Below are 19892 nucleotides of genomic sequence, written 5' to 3'. Positions count from 1 at the left end.
AAACTTTTCCAGTTGGGTTCCTCTTTGAATGGATTGGTGGCAAGACATCCTCTCACTCCTCTCCCCATGTCTTTTTGTACTGTATCCTAGTTCAAATGTTACTGTTGCTGCCATGCCTTTCCATCCATTTTCTCTCCCCCTTGTCCTTTTTTGGCCTTTTTGTTTGTCTGTTTCTCTCTCCCTCCCCACCCACACATTTATCTTTTATTCTCTGAATTTCTATTTTTCCCCTGATATTTGTTCACAGTTCTGCCCACTTGGTGACTCCCTCCTTTATTTCCCACCAGGCAAACAAGGTCACATTACTGATTTTGGAAGGGTGCATCTGTTGGGAAAATCCATTGGCATCTTGCATATTTGATCAGAATATCTGAGGAAAAGAAGAGAAGCTTGGGCTGGAGGCAGCCTGCTGTTTGAGCCAAAGACATGTAACTATCCCTAGAAGCAGTTCAAACTGGGTCCCACTGCAGTCTTATACATAACGTAGCCCTTCAAAATCAGGGTTAGGATAAGTTAGCACGGCATCAAAGGAGAAGGAAAGAGGGGTTAGAATGGACAGAAGTTTACAATGAGTTCTATGAATAGAGGACTCCATGATTGCTAATCCAGAACCTTAAATGAGCATTAAATTCAGTTAATGGTTTGAGGCTCTTTATATTGAGTGTTGTAGGGTTTTATTAAAAAGTGTGTTTTAAAAACACACGTATTTTATAGTAAGAGGTAAGACTCCTGACAGATGAGTAATATTAAGTACTTATGCTATGCATTTATAACAAAGACAGCGTAAATACAGATACCATGAGCATGAGCAGATATTAAACCCAGAACCTCTAGCACCAAAAACACAGGCCTCTACCACCTGCTCTAAAGCAGATTCTCTCTTCTATTAAGACTCAGAGTCACTGTGTGTGGTAAGGCTTACAGCTAAGAGTGCCAATCTCAGGTCAGATTGTCAGTGAACAGGACAAACACCCCAAACTTGTGGTATATTCTATAATTAGATTTCACCAAGCCAGTAATAAACGTGTATTCCTGGACTACTATATTAGTGTTACCATGGAGCCATGGACAGCCCCCTTAAGCTCTCCAGCTCCTCTTTACTATCCAGAAAAACTGGACTTTATGATGAGAGGTCACTAAAATGAAAATTAACCACACATTAGGTTCTTACAACCCCAAAGAGTCGGTCACTCATCCCAGGTCAGTGGATGCTCCAGATCTCACACCAAAAACAATGCTGAAAGCCAATTTTTTTAAGTCAACTAAACTAAAGTTTTATTAGCTAAGAAAAGAAATGAGAGTTATTGAGAGGTTAAAGCAGGTAAAATATGTAACAGGTGAGTCAGTTTGTAAGTTCAATTGATAGAGATGTAACGTCTGCTAGTTCCCATAAGTCTCTGAGGGTTACCCAAAAACCTTATAGCTTTCTTTGACAGGGTAACAGGCCTTGTGGATATATATGGGGGGGGGGAGAGGGGGGGAGGGGAGTGGTAGATATGGTATCTCTTGACTTTAGTAAGGCTTTTGATACTGTCTTGCATGACCTTCCCATAAACAAACTAGGGAAATACAACCTAGATGGAGCTACTGGAAGGGGGGTGCATAAGTGGTTGGAAACAGTTCCCAGAGAGTAGTTATCAGTGATTCACAGTCAAGCCAGAGGGGCATACCAAGTGGGTCCCACAGAGATCAGTTCTGGGCCCTGTTCTGTTCAATATCTTCATTGGTGATTTAGATAATGGTATAGAAAGCACACTTATAAAATTTAAGGATGATACCAAGCTCGGAAAGGTTACAAGTTCTTTGGAGGATAGGATTAAAATTCAAAATGACCTGGACAAACTGGAGAAATGGTCTGAAGTAAATAGGATGAAATTAAAAAAGGATAAATGCAAAGTACTCCACTTAGGAAGGAACAGTCACAGTTGCTTGCACACATACAAAATGGGAAATGACTCCCTAGGAAAGAAGTACTGCAGAAAGGGATCTGGAGGTTGTAGTGGATCACAAGCTAAATATGAGTCAATAGTGTAACACTGTTGCTTAAAAAAAAAGCAAACATTATTCTGGGATGTATTAGAAGGAGTGTCGTTAGCAAGACACCAGAAGTAATTCTTCTGTTCTCCTCCATGCTAATATGACCTCACCTGGAGTATTGTGTCCAGTTCTGGGCATTACATTTCAGGAAAGATATGGACAAACTGGAGAAAGTCCAGAGAAGAGCAACAAAAATGATTAAAGATCTAGAAAACAACCTATGAGGGAAGATTGAAAAAATTAGATTTGTTTAGTCTGGAAAAGAAAAGACTGAGGGGGTACATGGTAACAGTTTTCAAGTACATTGTTACAAAGAGCAATGAGATAAATTGTTCTCATTAACATTCTCAGGATAGGACAAGAAGCAATGGACTTAAATTGCAGCAAGGGCAGTTTAGATTAGATATAAGGAAAAGCTTCCTAACTGATAAGGTAGTTAAGCACTAGAATAAATTGCCTAGGGAGGTTATGGACTCTCTGTCAACAAAGATTTTTAAAAGCAGGTTAGACAAACACCTGTCAGGAATGGTCTAGATCGATGTTTCTCAACGACTGGTCTGTGGACTGACACCAGCCCCTGAGACCTCCATGACACAATTTAGGAAGGCAGTAAGGCGGTATAAGACGGTCCCTGACATCATAAAGGTTTAGAAACACTGGTCTAGATAATACTTAGTCCTGCCAGGAACGCAGGGAACTGGACTAGAACCTCTCGACGTTCCTTCCAGTCCTACGATTCTATGAAAATGGCTTTGGGGACCTCCGTCCATTCGCTCAGAATTCCCCATCAGAATTCATCAGTCTAGAGATACAGGATCGTTCCCAGGTTTATTCTTATACATGCCCACTGAAGGGGGAGAAGGGAGTCAACTGCCCAGGGGCCCGGCAATTTAAAAGGGCCCAGGAGGATGGGAAGATACATACATATCCTCCCCTCTTCCACACACAACCCTTCCCCCAAGGCTCTCGCCCCTCGCGCGCTCCACCCCTCCCCTAAGCTAAGCTTATTTGTTATGTGCCATACAGGTTCCTGGGCAGCCTGAGGAGGTGGTATCTGCTACTCAGCTTCCTAGGCTCATCAGTAATCTCCCCGGGAAGCTGAGTAGAAGATACCGCATCCTCAGCCACCTAGGAATCTGTATGGAACTTAATAAATAAGTAAAAACGTCCAGTGGAAGCCCACTCGGACCACAGCCATCCTTTCTAGGGGGCCGTTGCCTGTTCTGCCCTGGGGCCCAGAATTGCTGTCAGTGGGCCTGTTCTTATAGCTGGAAAGCAGTCTAGCAAGTGTTCCCATCACAGCATGGGTTTGTAGATTTCCTACTGTTGAATGCAAGGACCCATGATTTGAAGTTAGCATGCTTCTCATTTACAGTTCTAGGCTTCAATCCTGGTTAGTAGGCAGTCCAATTACAGAGACATACATAATGCATTTAGATACAGCCACCCAGGCAATCTTTCATTAGTTTACAGGAACAAAGAGATAGCCAGAAACAATCCTTCATTAGTTTTCATGCAATTTTACATATTAAATTAATCATCCTAATGCTAATACACTTTTTGATCTAGGGCTAACTAAGTGCAATGCAAATCAACAAGTTTCAGATGAGTGAAAATGGTAATATTAACATTTCACTAGTTTTCAAGCATTTAGGGCAAATGTTAACATCAGGCATAAGCCATGTATATGTAATATGATAACATCCCCCTTTGTTCTATTCTAACAAGTGAATTGGCTTGAACAGACTATGACCTTTTAACATTTCTTTGGTTTCTATTAGCATGCGAGTGAATTAGCCTGCTGCCTTGGTTTGAGCTGGCAGCTTGCTGGGCAGCATCACATGCTGAATATTGGAAAATCTTCTAAGATCAGGTGTTAGAGGTCTGTCATTTTGATGCTAGAAGTCCCAAGTTTGGCCGCACCAATAATCATGGCATCTGAGAGCGTTCAGGCACCAGATCATATGGCCACTTTACTTTCAAAAAGAAAGAACATTATGAACACGAGATCATGGAATTAGAAAATGAAACTGATTAGTCCTTTGCTTTTACTCAAACAGCATACAACTCTGTTATTCATGGATTCAGCAAGAGAATATGTAAGAGGTGCAAGAATATTTTTGTATATATGTATAGCTCAAAGTATGAATAAAATAATTTATTACAAATTTTACTTTCTTTTTAGTTCTATGTATAAGAGACCTGTCAAAGACTGAAACTTTCTGTATGAATTATAAGGAAGACACGCAGCCAGACTGCATTGTATATCTAGTATGTATTTACTTAGACCCAAAGGAAGTCCTTGTGAATGCTTCTGACTTTTTAAGTGAAATTTAGATTTAAAAAGGAACTGAGGCAACACAATGAATTTTAGCTTTAGTCGGGATAGGTTCAAAGGAAAGTGGCCTACCACACTTGAGTTAGTGTGTGCTAACATGTTTAAAAGTAGGAATGCTGGTACTGTCATGATTTAAGAGCAGTGGAAATAATCTCTTTCCCACACTCCACCCAAAATAAATTCTTAATTTCTCACCACCATTAACATCAGTGAAACTTGTGTTGTAATGGTTTGAGATCAGTGTCTTCCTCAGTCTTAAGAGATCATCAGAGCCACATTCAGGCAAACCTCCAAAAATGTAATTTTTGCTAAAAATGCCATTAAATTATTGCATAGTTTCATTGTTTTTCCTTCCCCAGCTTTTCATTCATTCCCAAGAAAGTGATTAAAAATTTTCACTCTCTTGACTGAGGTGTAAACTAAGTTGTCAAAAAGGAGGAGAAATTTAACTGCCAAGTATATGAATTGCACATTTCTATATAAAAAGAACTCCTTGTAATTTTAAAAATTAGAATTTTCAGGTATCTATCACAAAAAAAAAATCCTACAGACACTTTCCCATAAATAGGGAAACTAGTTCTGCACTAAATCACCTCCCATCCATGGCCCAAAGCCCACCTACATGAAAATACTGCAGTTAAGGGAAAGGCAACACAAACACAAATCCTGCACTGCATCTTAAGATTTATCATCTAACAAAAGGAAGAGGATTCTACAGGACTCCAAGAAAGCCCTGCCACCATTCCTAAAAGAACAACAGTGACAGCTGAAGGATCAGGCCCTTATTTTGTTCTCTAAATGCACAATACAAGTCTGCTTTACTTTTACACCATCCCTTACCTTCCTTTCACTGCACTTAAATCAGGCCTCAGGAAAACCTGTAAGAAGTCTGAAATTTACCTACAAGAGTATCAAATGCCAGTATGACTTGGAATATACTCACCCCTTCAGCAGATTGCTCAGAAGCAACATTTTAAGCTAAATATATAGGACTCAACTGATAAAGAATTAAAGGATAGGAATGTAATTAATCCCAATTAACTAGTTTTATGGGAAATAGGTCTTGTCAAACAAACCTGATCTCATTCTTTGAAGAGATTACAAGTTTGGTTGATAAAAATAACTGTGCAGATGTAGACGTTTGTAAGGTGTTTAACTGTCAACACTAACTATGTCACTGAAGATCATTTTAGCAAGGAAACCCAACTAGTGTACTTATCCCACCAATCCCCATCTATTTCTCATTCCTTCCTGGCTTCCAAAACCCCCTACTGTCCCTTCATAGCTGCCAAAACTTCCAAAACCCCTAGTAACAGGTTCCACAAGACAGTTTATGTTGTCAATACAAAAATCTTTAGCACGTTAGAAACTGAAAATTCATAGGCAGAGTGAATTAAATAGAATTAATATTAAAATAAACACCACAGGGGATTCTGGGCTAGTTGTATTACTCATATTTTGGTCAGAAAAAAATCCTCATTTTTTAAAATCCACCCAAGGTAGCTGAAGAATTTCCAGTCTGTCACAGAATTCAAGAGCCTTACCACAGAGTTTAGGTACAGCTTGCTGCAGAGTACATAAGGCCTTGTATAAAGCTATTAGCACAAGATGCTTTTCATAGAAGGAGTTCTGAACAGAAGACAAATTAATCATTCACTTCAGTCTTACTGTATTATATAATGAACAGTGTGTGTTTCATAGTGTGGTATTTAGTTTCAGCATCTGACGCACATCTCTCCCACGTTAATTATAGCTCTATCAGTATCTTTGGGTCTTGCAGTACACTTGCTCTTAGCTGGAGACTTAAATTTTTTTGTTTTATTAATAAAAGATTTTTAATGCCTAGCCCAATTTGAGAACAATCATTCATGTTCTGCATAGGCCTGTGGAGGCTAAGCCAGAAGCCAATTATTAGCCAACTACTTCGAACTATACCAACTATTGCAGTATGACAGCTCAGAAGAATGTTAAGCTCTAATTCCATATTACTTAATGTTTAAGGATGTTAGAATTGCTATACTGCTGGCTGATAATATGCCAGATTAATACTCCATGCTATGTGAACCCCAAAACGCATCCATTTGGATTTAAGTAACTTGTCACTGTGGCTATACTAAAAGCCCTTAAAGTTCCACCAGAAATTTTATCTGCAATTATTATAGGAAGTGTGTTCGTGCATTTTAAGATTTGCCTCAGCACGCAACCATTAATAGAAACCAAAATAACATGAGTTGTACTTGCTGATAGTTATATTTTTCCCATGGCTTTGGATTAGTAGGTGTTATACATAACGTACTTTCTTTTAAACTAATATTTATTACAACCCCCCAATTAACAGCAAGCAATTGCATCCATTGTGAAGGACTGTACTTGGAAAAGAGTTTCTTCAGATAATCACAGAAATTAGACAAACAGAATGAATTGATTATGTTGCAACAAGTTAGTCTTGGTTGTGTCACAGGTATAAAGCCTTCTGAATCCAATGTTTGACATATACTGCAAAATGGTGTCACCAAAGCTCTTATTTTATATAATTTCACTTATCTAAAAAGTTTGATTTTCTACCAGTTCACAAAGCTGCTTCAGAAAAAAAAATTCTAGAACTATCTTGGATTTTTTGACTGATCTTCCATCTTAGAGGCTACAGACCAAGATGAAACTGTAGTCTATTGAACCATGAAGTTGTCTCCATACTGGAAGTATATCAAGACACTTAATATGAAATCAGAGCACCAGTGAACTAGGGTTAATCACATAGGTGGCCATACAGACATCATAGCAGAGGATAAATTTACCCAAATGAGCATTAAAACTGCATCACAGGATATAGTCTTACATTTATCATCCCTTTGCTCCACAATAATTGAAACAAAGTCTTGTCCTACAGATTGGTGGTGAGGGAAAAATGTGAACCAGACTTCACAATTTGGGCATCCTCTGCTCCTCACAAATGATCTGCTGTCATTTCTGGAGGAACAGATCCCAGAGATACTATATTTTAAATCCACAGCATAACCACAGGTCAAATTCATGCCTAGTGTAATACGCTGATTCAAGAGACTGATGTTGCAGTGGAGTTACAAGTTAAATAATTTTAGCAAAGGACTAGAGAATGTCAAGCATATTGGTTTTGAACAATCAAACTCAGGTAGGAGCCATTATTTACCTTCACAAAACTACATATAGAAGCAAAGATCTTCTATGTCACTCAACTGAGTGGTCTGTCATGATAAGATTATCTAATCCAGTATACTAAAGCAGCAGATCAATTAGCACATATGCTGGTAATACATCTTTCCTCTGTCCACACCTTGCTCCTAAGAGCTTCCACTGATTCCTTCACCCAGTTTTGTTTCCTGATATTCTTCCATGCTGCCTCTTCCATCGGGAACATCTGCCGCCTTCTCCTCCTCATGAACCTTTTTCCATTAAATCCATCAGTATTGGGTGGTAGATTAAGAACAAGCAATTTAATCTAAAAAGCCTGTTTACACTACACATACAAGACCTGACTGGGATTACAGTAGCTCCTAGAAATGCAAAAAACGAACAGCATCATCCATTATAACATAAATTCACTTTCTCTAGTTACCAAAATGTGCCATTATAACATAAATTCACTTTCTCTAGTTACCAAAAGGCTACTCCATGTAATGCTGTGCCTTAGCACCAAAAGCAGATAGCTACATATGGAGTGTTGAATGCTTCTGTGCAGAGAGGTGTAAAAAAAAATTTTGTAATCATAATTTAAGTAACGTAACCTTTATTTTAATTTGTAATTTAAGCACTTTTCCACAGAACTGGGGGCTTTTATAATTTTAAAATACACAGTGCAAAAGACTATCAGAAATGTTGTCACTAATATAACATCTGGAAATGCTAGAAGATCTCATGTCACAAAGATGTAAATACAATTTGGAGTATGATTTTATTCAAAGCCATAAAATTGGGGAAGGAAGCCAAATCATCTCTGCAACACCCTAATATCTAAAAGTCTTGCCTGGCCTAATAGCTAGCAAAAATCAAAATGGCTATAAGCCTTACTAGAAGAGCCAGAACTGCAGGAACACTGCTGACACAATAAATCTGGGATTGCACAATCTCATCTTTGCTTTACAGTTTACAACGTTTACTGACTTTTCAAACACTGAGTCAAATCAGGTCATTGCAACAACCCCAGATCTACTCCAGAAAAAGAGATTCATTTTTACTGAAAAACTGAAGGAGAGAAAGAAAGCAGGGAATGAAGAGAAGAAATGGAAACAGAAAAGAAGAGGAGGGTATTCATGTGCTGTGCAATAAACTACTGCATGTGGTTTCAGATTCGACAATTACATGCCAACATCACAACAAGTCTGCTAGGAAGCAAAGAAGATCAGCAACCTGTACTAGAGAAACAAATGCAGTCCTGCAAGTCTTATTACCAAGCCAAATGGAAAACGCCCACACCACTGTTTCCCCAACATATAAGACATACATATTTAATGTGTGCATACATTTAATAAAATATAGATGAGAAACAAAAAGCCAATCAAAAAATTTTCCACTGTTTCCTCCATCCTCCTCTGCAACTTTCCCAAAATAAATGACACTATATTATAAATAGTTGGGAAGAATGTTTATGCTACTTGCCAGGATCCCCACCACTCACTCACCCTAAGCAAAGCACATACAAGAACTCCAGATAACTAGAACAAAAGAAGCCCTCATTCAGAGACTCAAACACAGACTTTGCACCGAATGCTGCATCATCACTTTGAAAGAAGAGAATCACTAAAGTTAGCCACCCACCTTGAACACCTCAGAGAAGAAACCAGAGCCTATTTTCTCACAGGTGAAGTCATCAAGACGTGTGAGTCTGGAAAAGGCACTTATCAGGGCTCTGTACGAAGAGGTCCAAACTCTCCCCACCTGGGACACAGTCCCGTCACCTCCGCCACCCCCATCAAAGTCTTCAATGCGCTCCAAGCGTGGTGGAAATCCTGCTATTGAATTCCGTTTACTTCGATCCATTTTGGAAAATAAATTGTTCCTTTTGAAAAAGGAAGGATCTCTCACATCTTAGGTGCTTGAGTAGTTTTTCTTCTGCTTTGGTGGGATGCTAAAAAACAAAAAGAAAATTACATAAACGTCATTAGCTACCACTATTAGGGATATATCTAAAGAGTCCAACTCTTAATTCACACCTCTTTAACCTCACAAATTTAGCTCTCATTAGGAAAAAAACAAGAATCCTAGTAAGTGTAAAAAGGTGAACAACACAGTATTGACAGAGAGATGGAAATGGCCTTTTCTATCTTTAGATTCCCAAAATACCTTATGTTTCTGGCAATAAGATTAAGACGACACATATTTAAGGTATTGGGCCCCAAACACGGTAAGAAAAATCCTCCCATTCCTGCACAAGCATTTTTTTTATTAGTCAAATAAAATACATTCTCTATTTCACTAAAATTTTTAATAGTACTAGTTTTATGGACTTGACAGGAAAATAAATGTTTTATGCTTCACCCTACTACAGTAACAGCTAATGAACAATTCCCATAAGTCTTCTGTCAGCACAAAAAAAAAAACACTCTGCACTAGGACTTGTACTGAGGCTCCCAGGATGCAAAAACAGAACAACATCAAATGCAGATAAAGGACAATCTTCTCTGGCTGTCAGGAGCAACTGCACCTGCATTCTTTTCCAGCTTTCCTTGCACTACAACTTCAGGGCCAGCTCCTTAGCTTGTGTAAGTTATCTCAGCTCCACTGATGACAATGGAGCTATGACAGTTTACACCAGTTGAAGATTTAGCCTCAAGTCTATTACAACATAAATGATATTACTACTCAAGGTAAAGTTCTAGAGTGGTTTGAGGTTGGTTTTTCCTGGTTTATTTAAAGCTACGTTAATTTCCGTTCAATTCAAAATACAGAAAATAAAACCATATTTGCCAAGTAGAAAAAGAGAAAACACCAGTAGGGGAATGGATTTTTTAAGAGGACAATAAATTAATCTGGATGACTCTGGAGCCTATCAAGCCAAACCTGCACTGCCAAACTTGATAAGTGGCCTACTTTTCTGTTTAAGCTCTCTAGGTTGTTCATCTTTTCATATTAAATTGTTCATTTACAGTAATTCACTGTGTCCTTGGACAATCTGAGTTCATCACAGAGCAAACTGATTTCGAAGGATGAAGAGAAGGGAAAAAAGGGGAGCCTGAAGCAGAAAAAACACTGATATATATTGGAAAGAGGACAAGTGAAATCAGTAATGAGGCAAGGAACAGATAGGGTCCTTATACTTCTCTTTACACTGATGTAGGAACCCTAAACCTGAAACAGTTACAAACGCCAATTTTAAAATATTCTACTGAATTTTAAAGAGCATTTAAAAAAAAAACCAGAGGCTCACCAGCTGTCCCTTGGACACATAGCAATACTGTTTACAAGCACGTTTGTATTCAATGCATGTCTTATTTCCTATAAGATGTTACTTCAGTGCCAAAATGCCAAGAAAACAGATGGCACCCCCTTTTCTGTTCAATAGCGACTTTACTTTGCAATGCTGAACAACATTCAGGTTATGCTCTCCAGAAAGAAAAAGGAAAGAAACAGTTACAGAATAAAAAAATACGTTGCATCGTTCAAGTATTCTACCACTTATTTGACTAAGTCAGAATTGTCCTTGAAAATCAGGGAGAAATTATTAGTAATGTTGGCTATGGACTGCTTGATCTCCACAATGCAGGATATAAAGTTCTATAGAAATGCCACCATAAACAGTTTTTCAAGATGAATTTACCATGCAAACTCCCACACCATACGCAACCTGACCACACTTCAGCACTGTGCTTCCTAAATACTATGCTGTGGTAGCGGCCCACTGACATGCAGGAGATCAAGACCCGATTTCTAACCTCATATTCTTGCTCCATGAGCTATCAGGGTCTGGAAATGCTACAGAAGCAGCAGCATAGGCATAACGTGTCTGGCAACACTGCCGGGCTGATAAGGAACAGCACCAATGGCCTCTGAAAAGCATCTCTATTCAGCCATAAGGATGATGCCCCAACAATTCTGAGGTAGGTTTAAAATAAATAATTCATAATGCTCTAACAGAGATCTGAACTAACATTTTGTTGATTATTTAGAGAAGCAGTAGGAAGGGAGAGTAAGAGGAAAGTGCTCAAGAACAATGGACAAGGTGCAAAGAGGAAACTATGGTGGCAGCAACTCGTTTGCATTTCCTGTTCAGCCAGAGTCCATCTTTCGAGAAGGACTAGTTAAAATAGCACTAATAGAAGGCACAAAGTTGGGGTATGACTTATTTATGTTGCAGTAGCACCTAGCACATCATGGGAGCTTTCTCAACAGAGGATTGTCATAGTTCTTATCCCAGAGGGCTTATAATCTAAAGTCCTTATCCTGCAGTGGATTCCACATCAAGTAAGCCCCTAAGCTCACACAAGATAGGTCTACACTGCAATTAGACCCCTGCGGCTGGGTCTTATATAAAATAAGACACAGGAAGGTATTGTTGTCCTCTATGCTAGCAAACACCAAGCAAAACAGATCTGATGTTAGATCAAGCAGGAGAGAAACAGGAAAAACTGAATATATCATAAGCAACTGGGTACTATTAAAAAAATAAATAAATAAAAATAAAATAGAGACTGGCAATTCTGTGAAGTAAATCCACCCAGGAGTTTAAAAAAAATCATTCTCTCAATATGCTTTCCCCATTAGTTTTGTTCTTAAAAAAAAAGAATTGCACATGCACCATCCTTTATTATTGAAATCACATGGAGAACTTCGAGAAGGTCTATATAAGTCCCACATTGAAATATTAAAACCCGAAAGGTTTTACCATCTGGATTTCTCAAGTAACCCATTTCTTCATGGAGGCCAGCTAAAGTTAGTCTAATTTCCAGACAGTTATATAGTGTAAAAATATCCATGGAAATTACTAGGGTAGGAACTGCATTAGTCTCATTTTCTCATTAGGTTCATATATGCAGCATTAGAAAGAAGAAAATTTCAAGTAGGAAGCATTCCAAACAAGCCTACTGTCATTTTGGCCAATTACACTAATGATCACATTCTCAATTAAACCATCCAGGGTTTAACTAACTGTCAAGTAAGTCTGAGGTACTTTAATTAACCATACCAAGTAGTAAATTAAAGTGCAATGAACAGAATCCAAAACAATCCTGTTGCAAAACCAGAACATTTTTAATAATCAAGTTCAGCCTGGAAAACTGTCCAGCTGTGCACAATAGCCTATTAAAAACACTGAATATTCTAGAAATATTATCTGATTAACTTATGGCTTTCATACTTATTTCTTTGACATTCTTATACATTTGGTGATGACAAAAACACTCAACCAAGTCCGTATCTTTTAGGTATGGAAATATCTACATCTGCCTTCCTTGCCTTACCCAATCACCTATCATGTTATTAACAAAGACACTGTCCAGGCATCTTACATTATTTAAAAAAATAATGTATCAGTTCAAAGTGTTTTGGAAGCCTGAACTGAATTTTGGGGTTTTTTTTTAAATAACTAAAAGCTTTTCCTCCACTGTATGAGTCCACCACTTTGTTACTGTAGGATTGCTTACAAAAGATTATAGAATTTGCTTGTATTTATTTTACTTGAGGTTTGAGTTTACAAATATAAGCATTTGTTTCAAAAGCATGGACAGACAGAAAAGCCCATTATATCACATCTAGTTATCTCCCAGGGCAATGCAAGGCAACTCAGTAGACTATACAACAGGGCTGTCAAACAATTAAAAAAATTAATTGCAATTAATCGTGAGATTTAAAAAAAACTGCGATTAATCGCAGTTTCAACAGCACTGTTAAATAATCATAGAATAGCATTTATTTAAATATTTTTGGACATGCGGGGGAGCGCTGTCTCTGAGCAGAGCACTTGGGAGTTTGAATGCTTTTTCAGCCAGCAGCAGCTGCTGTCCACAGCATTCACTCCTGAGCCACAAACAGCAGCAGAAAGGTTCCCCCGTTCCCCAACGGTTACACAGGCAGGGGGAGGGGGACACCCAACATCAGCCCCACTGTCTCCCCAGCAGACAGGAGGCAGGCTCCTGGTCAGGAGAAGCTTGGCCAGGGGTGGCTCCATGGGGGGAATGGGAGGAGGCAGGAGCAGCAGTGGAGCAGGGCAGCAGGAGGAGGGGCATCCCTGCCCCGAAGGCAGGCAGTGCTCCGCCTTTCCCCAGCGCAGCATCCTGGTGTGCAATTAACACTCATTTTAAAAACTAACATGTTAATTTGTTTTGAGTTAATCGCATGCATTAACTGTGATTAATTGACAGCCCTACTATATAAACCTAATTTTTTTTTCATTTTATATTCTTTTCAAACAGATCTAAAAATAGGTCAAGTTTCAGGCCTTCCACCTTGACGGTGTCCCTTTAATGCCTCAAGACACAAAAAGTATCTGGACTGTCTTTACTACAAGATACAGGCAAATTTAAGCATGTGCACATTTGCGCACAAAAGTCAATCTTACAAAGGGACAATTTCTACGAGAAAATTGCCTGCTCTCTCTAACTACACTGCAGCAACCATTAACTATATTACACACACACACACACACACACACACACACGAACGACTTGTCACTAGGCATCTAGCCTGGAAAGCAGAAGATCCAATAGATGCATGTTATTAATTTTAAAAGGTTTTCCAGAGAATGAGATGCCCAAGCTTTGACACAAGACATCTGTCAAATGTTAATCATTCAAGCTCACAATTCTAAAACTGTCTTCCTGATCCAGTTTCAATCCCCAGTGCAACCAGAACATACAGGAAGCAGGTAGTCAGGCGTCACTTAGCAATGCTATCTATAAGAGGAAAAAAGTGGTCTCCATACAGGGGATCAAAATTCACACACATCAACTAAGTCAAAAGAACACAAACGGAAGCACAGTACCCATTTTGAGGATCTTGGTTCCCTAAATCTATGAGAAGGGGAAGGAGGTAAAACCTAAGAGACCAAAAGAGCTCAGGACCTGAAACTCTATAATTCTATTCCCAATGACTCCATTTGTGACAGTAGGCAGGTCATTTAACTTCTTTATGCCTGATTTTCCCCAATATGTAAAATGGAGATGATATTGGCCATATCACCATGGACAGGGGGAAATCAGTCAAAGTTTGTACAGCACTATGGCCTTACCCAACCACCACTGAAGTCAATGGGAATCTCTAATGGGAAATAGACTGGGCTCTATATAGCTTATCTGCTCTAGGAAATTACACTGGGATAGCTAACACATAATGTAGACAACAGCTGTCACGTTTAATCCAATAGCGCTTGTCTACATTGGATGTTAGTTAACGTATTCTAATACAATAAAATGTCCTAGTGCAGACAGCCCTATGAGCAATAAGGAAATTTCCTCTCTAGTCACCTCAACTGCCTGCATAGATGAAAAGGGGATGTATGTCACTCCCATCTATTTCTTGTTTTGCAGCAGAATCCTCAGCTGTGGGAGCACAGGCACAACTACCCTTGCAAAGATTTAGCAGTGACTCATTCCCTGTACATCACTACATACAGCCCAAATATTGGTTCACATGATAAGGACACAGGTATTAGTAAAACATAATTAATTGCATGTCAAACCTGGAAATATGGTAGATTTAACATCAAGAACTCAGAACATTGCTCCAGTGCTAATCCCTGCATGACCACTGATTTGATGTGCTATTTCAGCAAGTAACTTAACTGCTTTCTCTTCTCTCCCACCCCCACATCAGTACAATTATAATGTCTACCTTAGTCCTTCACATGGGGTTGTGAGAATCAGTTTTATTTTCAAACACACTGTAAAACCATTAAAGTACAAATATATACAAGTGCCACCATTGACTCTATAGAATTACAGACATTCGGCCCTGATGAACTCAGGATATTGAGCTACAACCAAATGCTAAATCTTGGAATTTTTCATTTTACATGTATATTTCTCAGTGATCTTTGTTGTTCCTGAAATAGCCACTTCCTGACTCTAACCAGTGCTATCGTAATATATGGTTCCCATAAAAAGACCCAAAGTTCCTCAGAAGTGACCTGCAATAACCCTGCTATTCTGGTCCATAGACGGTCAGTTGGCTACATTGTGCGGTAGTTTCGTGATGCGAATACCCCTCCAAAAGAGGCTGAGCTGAAACAAACACCTCTCCTAATTCGTGACTGCAGCCAAGTTTGGACTCAGTAAAAGGGCTTGGTCATTAACCCCCTGCACAGAACCTGGGATTCAAGCCCAGGGTCGTAGGTACAGTGGTCACAAACATTTTTAAGCATTTAATACACATTCAGGAGATGTAAATACAATAATAATGCAGAAATACTACGTTTTATTTCCATTCGTGTTCCTGCCAATAACTTCTAGGGTCCATTTACAATTTAAAGGTAACCCTAGGGACCTGGTAACTACCTGCTAATCCCCTAACCTGATTGTAACAGTTCACTTTGTAGCATACACAAAACCTTATGCTCCATAAGCAGGCTAAAGACAGGTACAGGATTTGCTTTAGCTTGGTTACAACACATGGTTACTGCATTCAAATAATCCACTGAAGACAAGGTACATTTCCCTTTCGATAGACAGGAAACATGAGTCATCTAGAAGCCATAATGACCCCAGTTTGTCCCTACATTTGGGCACAGTTCATAGCAGTAGTGAGGGGAAGCGGCTTTTGCCTCCTGGATTCTGGAACTGCTGGGGCTTGCTTTGGTCTGACACAGGTTAGGGTAGCCCTAACTAATGCCCTGGAGGCCAAGACCCCATCAGCATTGCAATAGTCATATTGCTTCCCACCCTTTCATCAGGGCTATTCCCCTCTGCAATATTCTCAGGAAATAGGGAGCAGCTTTCAAGTGCTTTGCAGCCCGTGTCAGCACAGCCAATGCAAACAGGCCATAAGTCAACGAAGAATCCAGCCCAGCAATGGCAGGAAGAAAAGATAAAGAAAATAAAATGAAGAGATGAATGTAAGCAGTGCATGGAAACACATAGTCTGTTAGCTTATTCCCATTCATGAGGGATAGTAATTTTTGCTTTTATTTTTCAATTTACAGGACACAAACATAAGATTAAAATCTCTCCTAACAGCTCTCCTAACACAGAAAAATATCCACCATGAGAATGTAGCTGAAACATCAGATGATTTTACTTCATGTCACAATAATGCAGAGATGGCTTTTATGAGTCGTGTATAGTCCCCTACCAAATTCATGGTCCATTCTAGTCAATATCACCACCATAGGATCTGAAAATTGGTCAGTTCCACAATTTCAGATGTTTTAATCTGACATTTCATGGTGTGGTAACAGGATGAGTCCTGACCCAAAATGAGGCGGGGGGGCACAAACCTGTTGTAGGGGGACAGCAGGATTGCCAGCCCCAGGTTGGCTCTAGCAGCTAGAGGCCTCCAGCTGGGGTGCTCCTAGAAGCACAGGGGAGATAAGAAGCCTCCTTTGGCTGCTGTCCAACCCCAGACCTTCCTGCAGCAGGGGGATGGTACTAGAGGTGGGTCCGAGCTCCCCCACGTTGCAGGGAGCACCCAAGCTGGGGACCCCTAACTGCTAGAACTAGCCAGGCTGGAGCACTCCCAGCAGCAGGGGGGAATGGAAGCCTCCCCCAGCTGCAGGAACCTCCAGGGCTGCTGCCCAGCCCCAGAACTTCAAGCAGCAGGGGGAGGTATTAAGGTGGGTCCGATCTCCCCAAGGCTGCTGGGAGCACCCCAGCCCAGCCACAACTAGCAGTGAGGAGCCCCCTGCCTAGCACTCCCAGCAGCACAGGGGAGATCAGATTTCATGGGGGAAGGGCCAATTTCACAGTCTGTGACACCTTGTTCACAGCCATAAAATTGGTAGGCCCCTAAGTCATTTATAAGCTCACACAGCTAAAATATATGAAGTGTGCCTTCAAAAGCACAGGAAGTTTAATTATTTACCTCGTGGCTACAGAGATCACAGAAGTTCTGCATATCAACCATTTACAACAACTGAAACAACAATATGTAACATTGTTTATTTAGCATCAGAGGTGTGCAATAAAAAAAGTGACAGGTCCATGTGACAAGAAGCTTACAATCTAAATCCGACATAACACAGGAGGGCTAGACAACAGATGGGGGCAATGGAAGGGATACAAGTGACCGATTATGAGATATACTTATCGCTACATATGCATCTTCTTAGTTCCTCTTTTTTTTAATATATTAAAATTTGAAGACAGAATGAAGGCCAGAGTGGAGGCTAGTTTACCTAACTATTTATATTTTCAAAGCTCTACACAAATATTGATGGGTTTATTTCCCCCTAGAAGAGCAGTCATTTTTGCATTCATTTGCAAAACAGTGGGCTGTAACCAAAACTCTTACATTACATCCTTATCGGCAAGATTCTGGGTTACAGGAGTAATACAGAAAAGGAACCAAATAAACTAGTAGACCGTAACTGTTATTTTCTGATTGTATGCTTGATGCAAGAGCCCCCACCCTTAATTTTGTGACCCTATCACAAATATTCGTGAAATCAATTGCATAAAAAGACACAATTTATAAGCGTATATGTTTCAACGTAGTGGATCTTATAATAAATAATAATGAAAAGGTTTAAGTATTATTATTATAAAGAATAATGTTTTAAGTTACATGCAACCTATTCTGCACACTTTCAATTTTGGCTAACTTTGTTTTTTCCATGTGCCTCCCTATATTATACAATGAATCAAGGAATATCCTATCCTCATTCCCCCGCACCCCCATCTCTCAACCCTTCAGAGTAGAAACAGGTGATCCACTGGCACAAGATGGCTTAGTACAGTGAATTTAAAAAGGCAGCATACACTTTCCACCAAGTGTTGGAAAATGCACAAAGATCTTTCAGTATGCAATACAAACTAATCATGTTTTATATGCAGCTCCTTATATGAAGGCAGAACAAAACTAGTGCAGATGGGATTATACAGCAGATGTTTGTGGACAGGCTGTATACTTTTTGAAGGACCAGACAGCGTGACACACCATCTATTGGCCTAGCAGATTTAACAACAATACACACATTTTCAAGTCAAAAAGATTTAGGGCTAGTCTCCACTTAAAATGTACAGCAGCACAGCTGTATCAGTACAGCTGTGCCACTGTAAGAATGCTTGTGTAGCTGTGTCATGTTGGTGGGAGACATAATAAAACTACCTAAACACGCAGCGGTAGCTATGTCGGCAGGACACAGTGCTGTCCACACTAGCGTTACACCAGCAGAATTTATGTCATTCAGAGAGATGTTTTTTTCATGCCCCTGAGCAACAAAAGTTTTGCCAGCATAAGTGCTAGTGTAGACGAGGACTTAGAAGAAATGCTTATGGAACATCCACTGACATGTCAGACCTTCCCATAAAATAAGCAGCCGGGCAGGGAGACAAGCTGCTCCCCCTCCACCCCCAGCTCCCCTCGACCCCCCCCCCCGCCAAGCTGCTCCCCGCCCCCCCCCAGCCGGCAAGCGGCCCCCTACACTCCAAGAACACCCCCACCCCCTCCAGGGCCCCCACGCGCCGCCCAGCCCCCGCCCCGCGCGCCCCCCGTCAGCAGCAGCGACACGACAGCGGCGGCTCCCTCACCTGGAGCGAGGCACGGGCGGCGACAGGGCCCGCGCGCCGGCAGGTCTCTCATAGCCGCGTCCCGCACAGGCAGCGCCGGCCCCTCCGCGTCCAGGGCAGGCTCCGTCGCCCCCGCCGCGAGCGAGGGGGAGCCCATGTGGGGCGAGCCCCCCAGCAGCAGGGCCCGGTGGGCGGGGCCGCTGCGCCCCCTCAGCCCCAACCGCTCGCCGCCGCCTCCCGCCTTGACCCCAGCCTCTCCCCCGCCAGCGCCTGGCTTCGGCCCAGCCCCCCTCGCCTCAGCGCCACAGCGAGCCCGCCCGCACCTGAGTGAGCCGCCCAGGCCACAACCACAGGGGGGCGGCCCGCCCCCGACCGATGAACGCCCCCAGCCACTGCCTCCAATCGGCACTGCTGGCTGCTTGATGGACAGGTCGCCTCGGCCAATCAAAGCGCTCCCCCTTGTGGTTGGCTGAAATGGTTCGACGGACAGCCAGCTTGGCCGATCACACGGCGATGCAACAAAGCTCCGGCCCCAGCCGGACCCGCTAGGAAGTAAGGGAAGGGACTGAGTGGGAGGGAACGGATGGGGGGCGTTGCTAGGGGCGCCTCAAACTCATTGGCCAACGGTTGAAGATGAGGTGTAAATAAAAGATCATCCAATGAGAGTGAGCCTAACGGTGATTGACCGGTCTGAGGCCCAATTACAAATTGTTTATGAGGCTAGGGGGCGTGAAGCTGTCAACAAGGCTGCCTCGACGGCGCGGGAGGGAGGATGATGGGCGGTGACCTGAGCCCGATCGGGAGCCAGGCTGCGAAGAGGACCCAGCATGCACTGCGCCGCCCCCAGAGAGGGTCGGGGGGGAAACAGACCCACCAGGACCTGGGGGAGA

At 41.3% G+C, this 19892-nt stretch overlaps 1 protein-coding gene across 2 annotated transcripts in view; it reads right to left on the bottom strand.

Moving 5' to 3' along the window:
* TESK2 (testis associated actin remodelling kinase 2) overlaps positions 1–19495 on the bottom strand; it is a 104312-nt gene extending 84817 nt beyond the window's left edge. Inside the window, exons 1-2 of one of the 2 annotated variants that reach the window (XM_067567737.1) lie at positions 19024–19495; positions 9167–9476 (exon numbers count right to left, since the gene is read on the bottom strand). In XM_067567737.1, the coding sequence (XP_067423838.1) occupies positions 9167–9388 (222 nt within the window). In that variant the 5' untranslated portion in view covers positions 9389–9476; positions 19024–19495. Of the gene's footprint in view, positions 1–9166; positions 9477–19023 lie in introns of those variants that run through there. The other variant, XM_067567738.1, reaches the window with a different exon arrangement.
* Between the last annotated feature and the right edge of the window lie 397 nt (positions 19496–19892).

This window comes from Emydura macquarii, unplaced genomic scaffold, assembly GCF_026122565.2.
Source record: "Emydura macquarii macquarii isolate MOO-44397 ecotype Brisbane River unplaced genomic scaffold, CSIRO-AGI_Emac_v2 contig_2805, whole genome shotgun sequence".
Lineage (NCBI taxonomy): Eukaryota > Metazoa > Chordata > Testudines > Chelidae > Emydura > Emydura macquarii.
The sequence above is the reverse complement of the archived record's forward strand: the minus strand, read 5'-3'. Positions and strand labels throughout refer to the sequence as shown.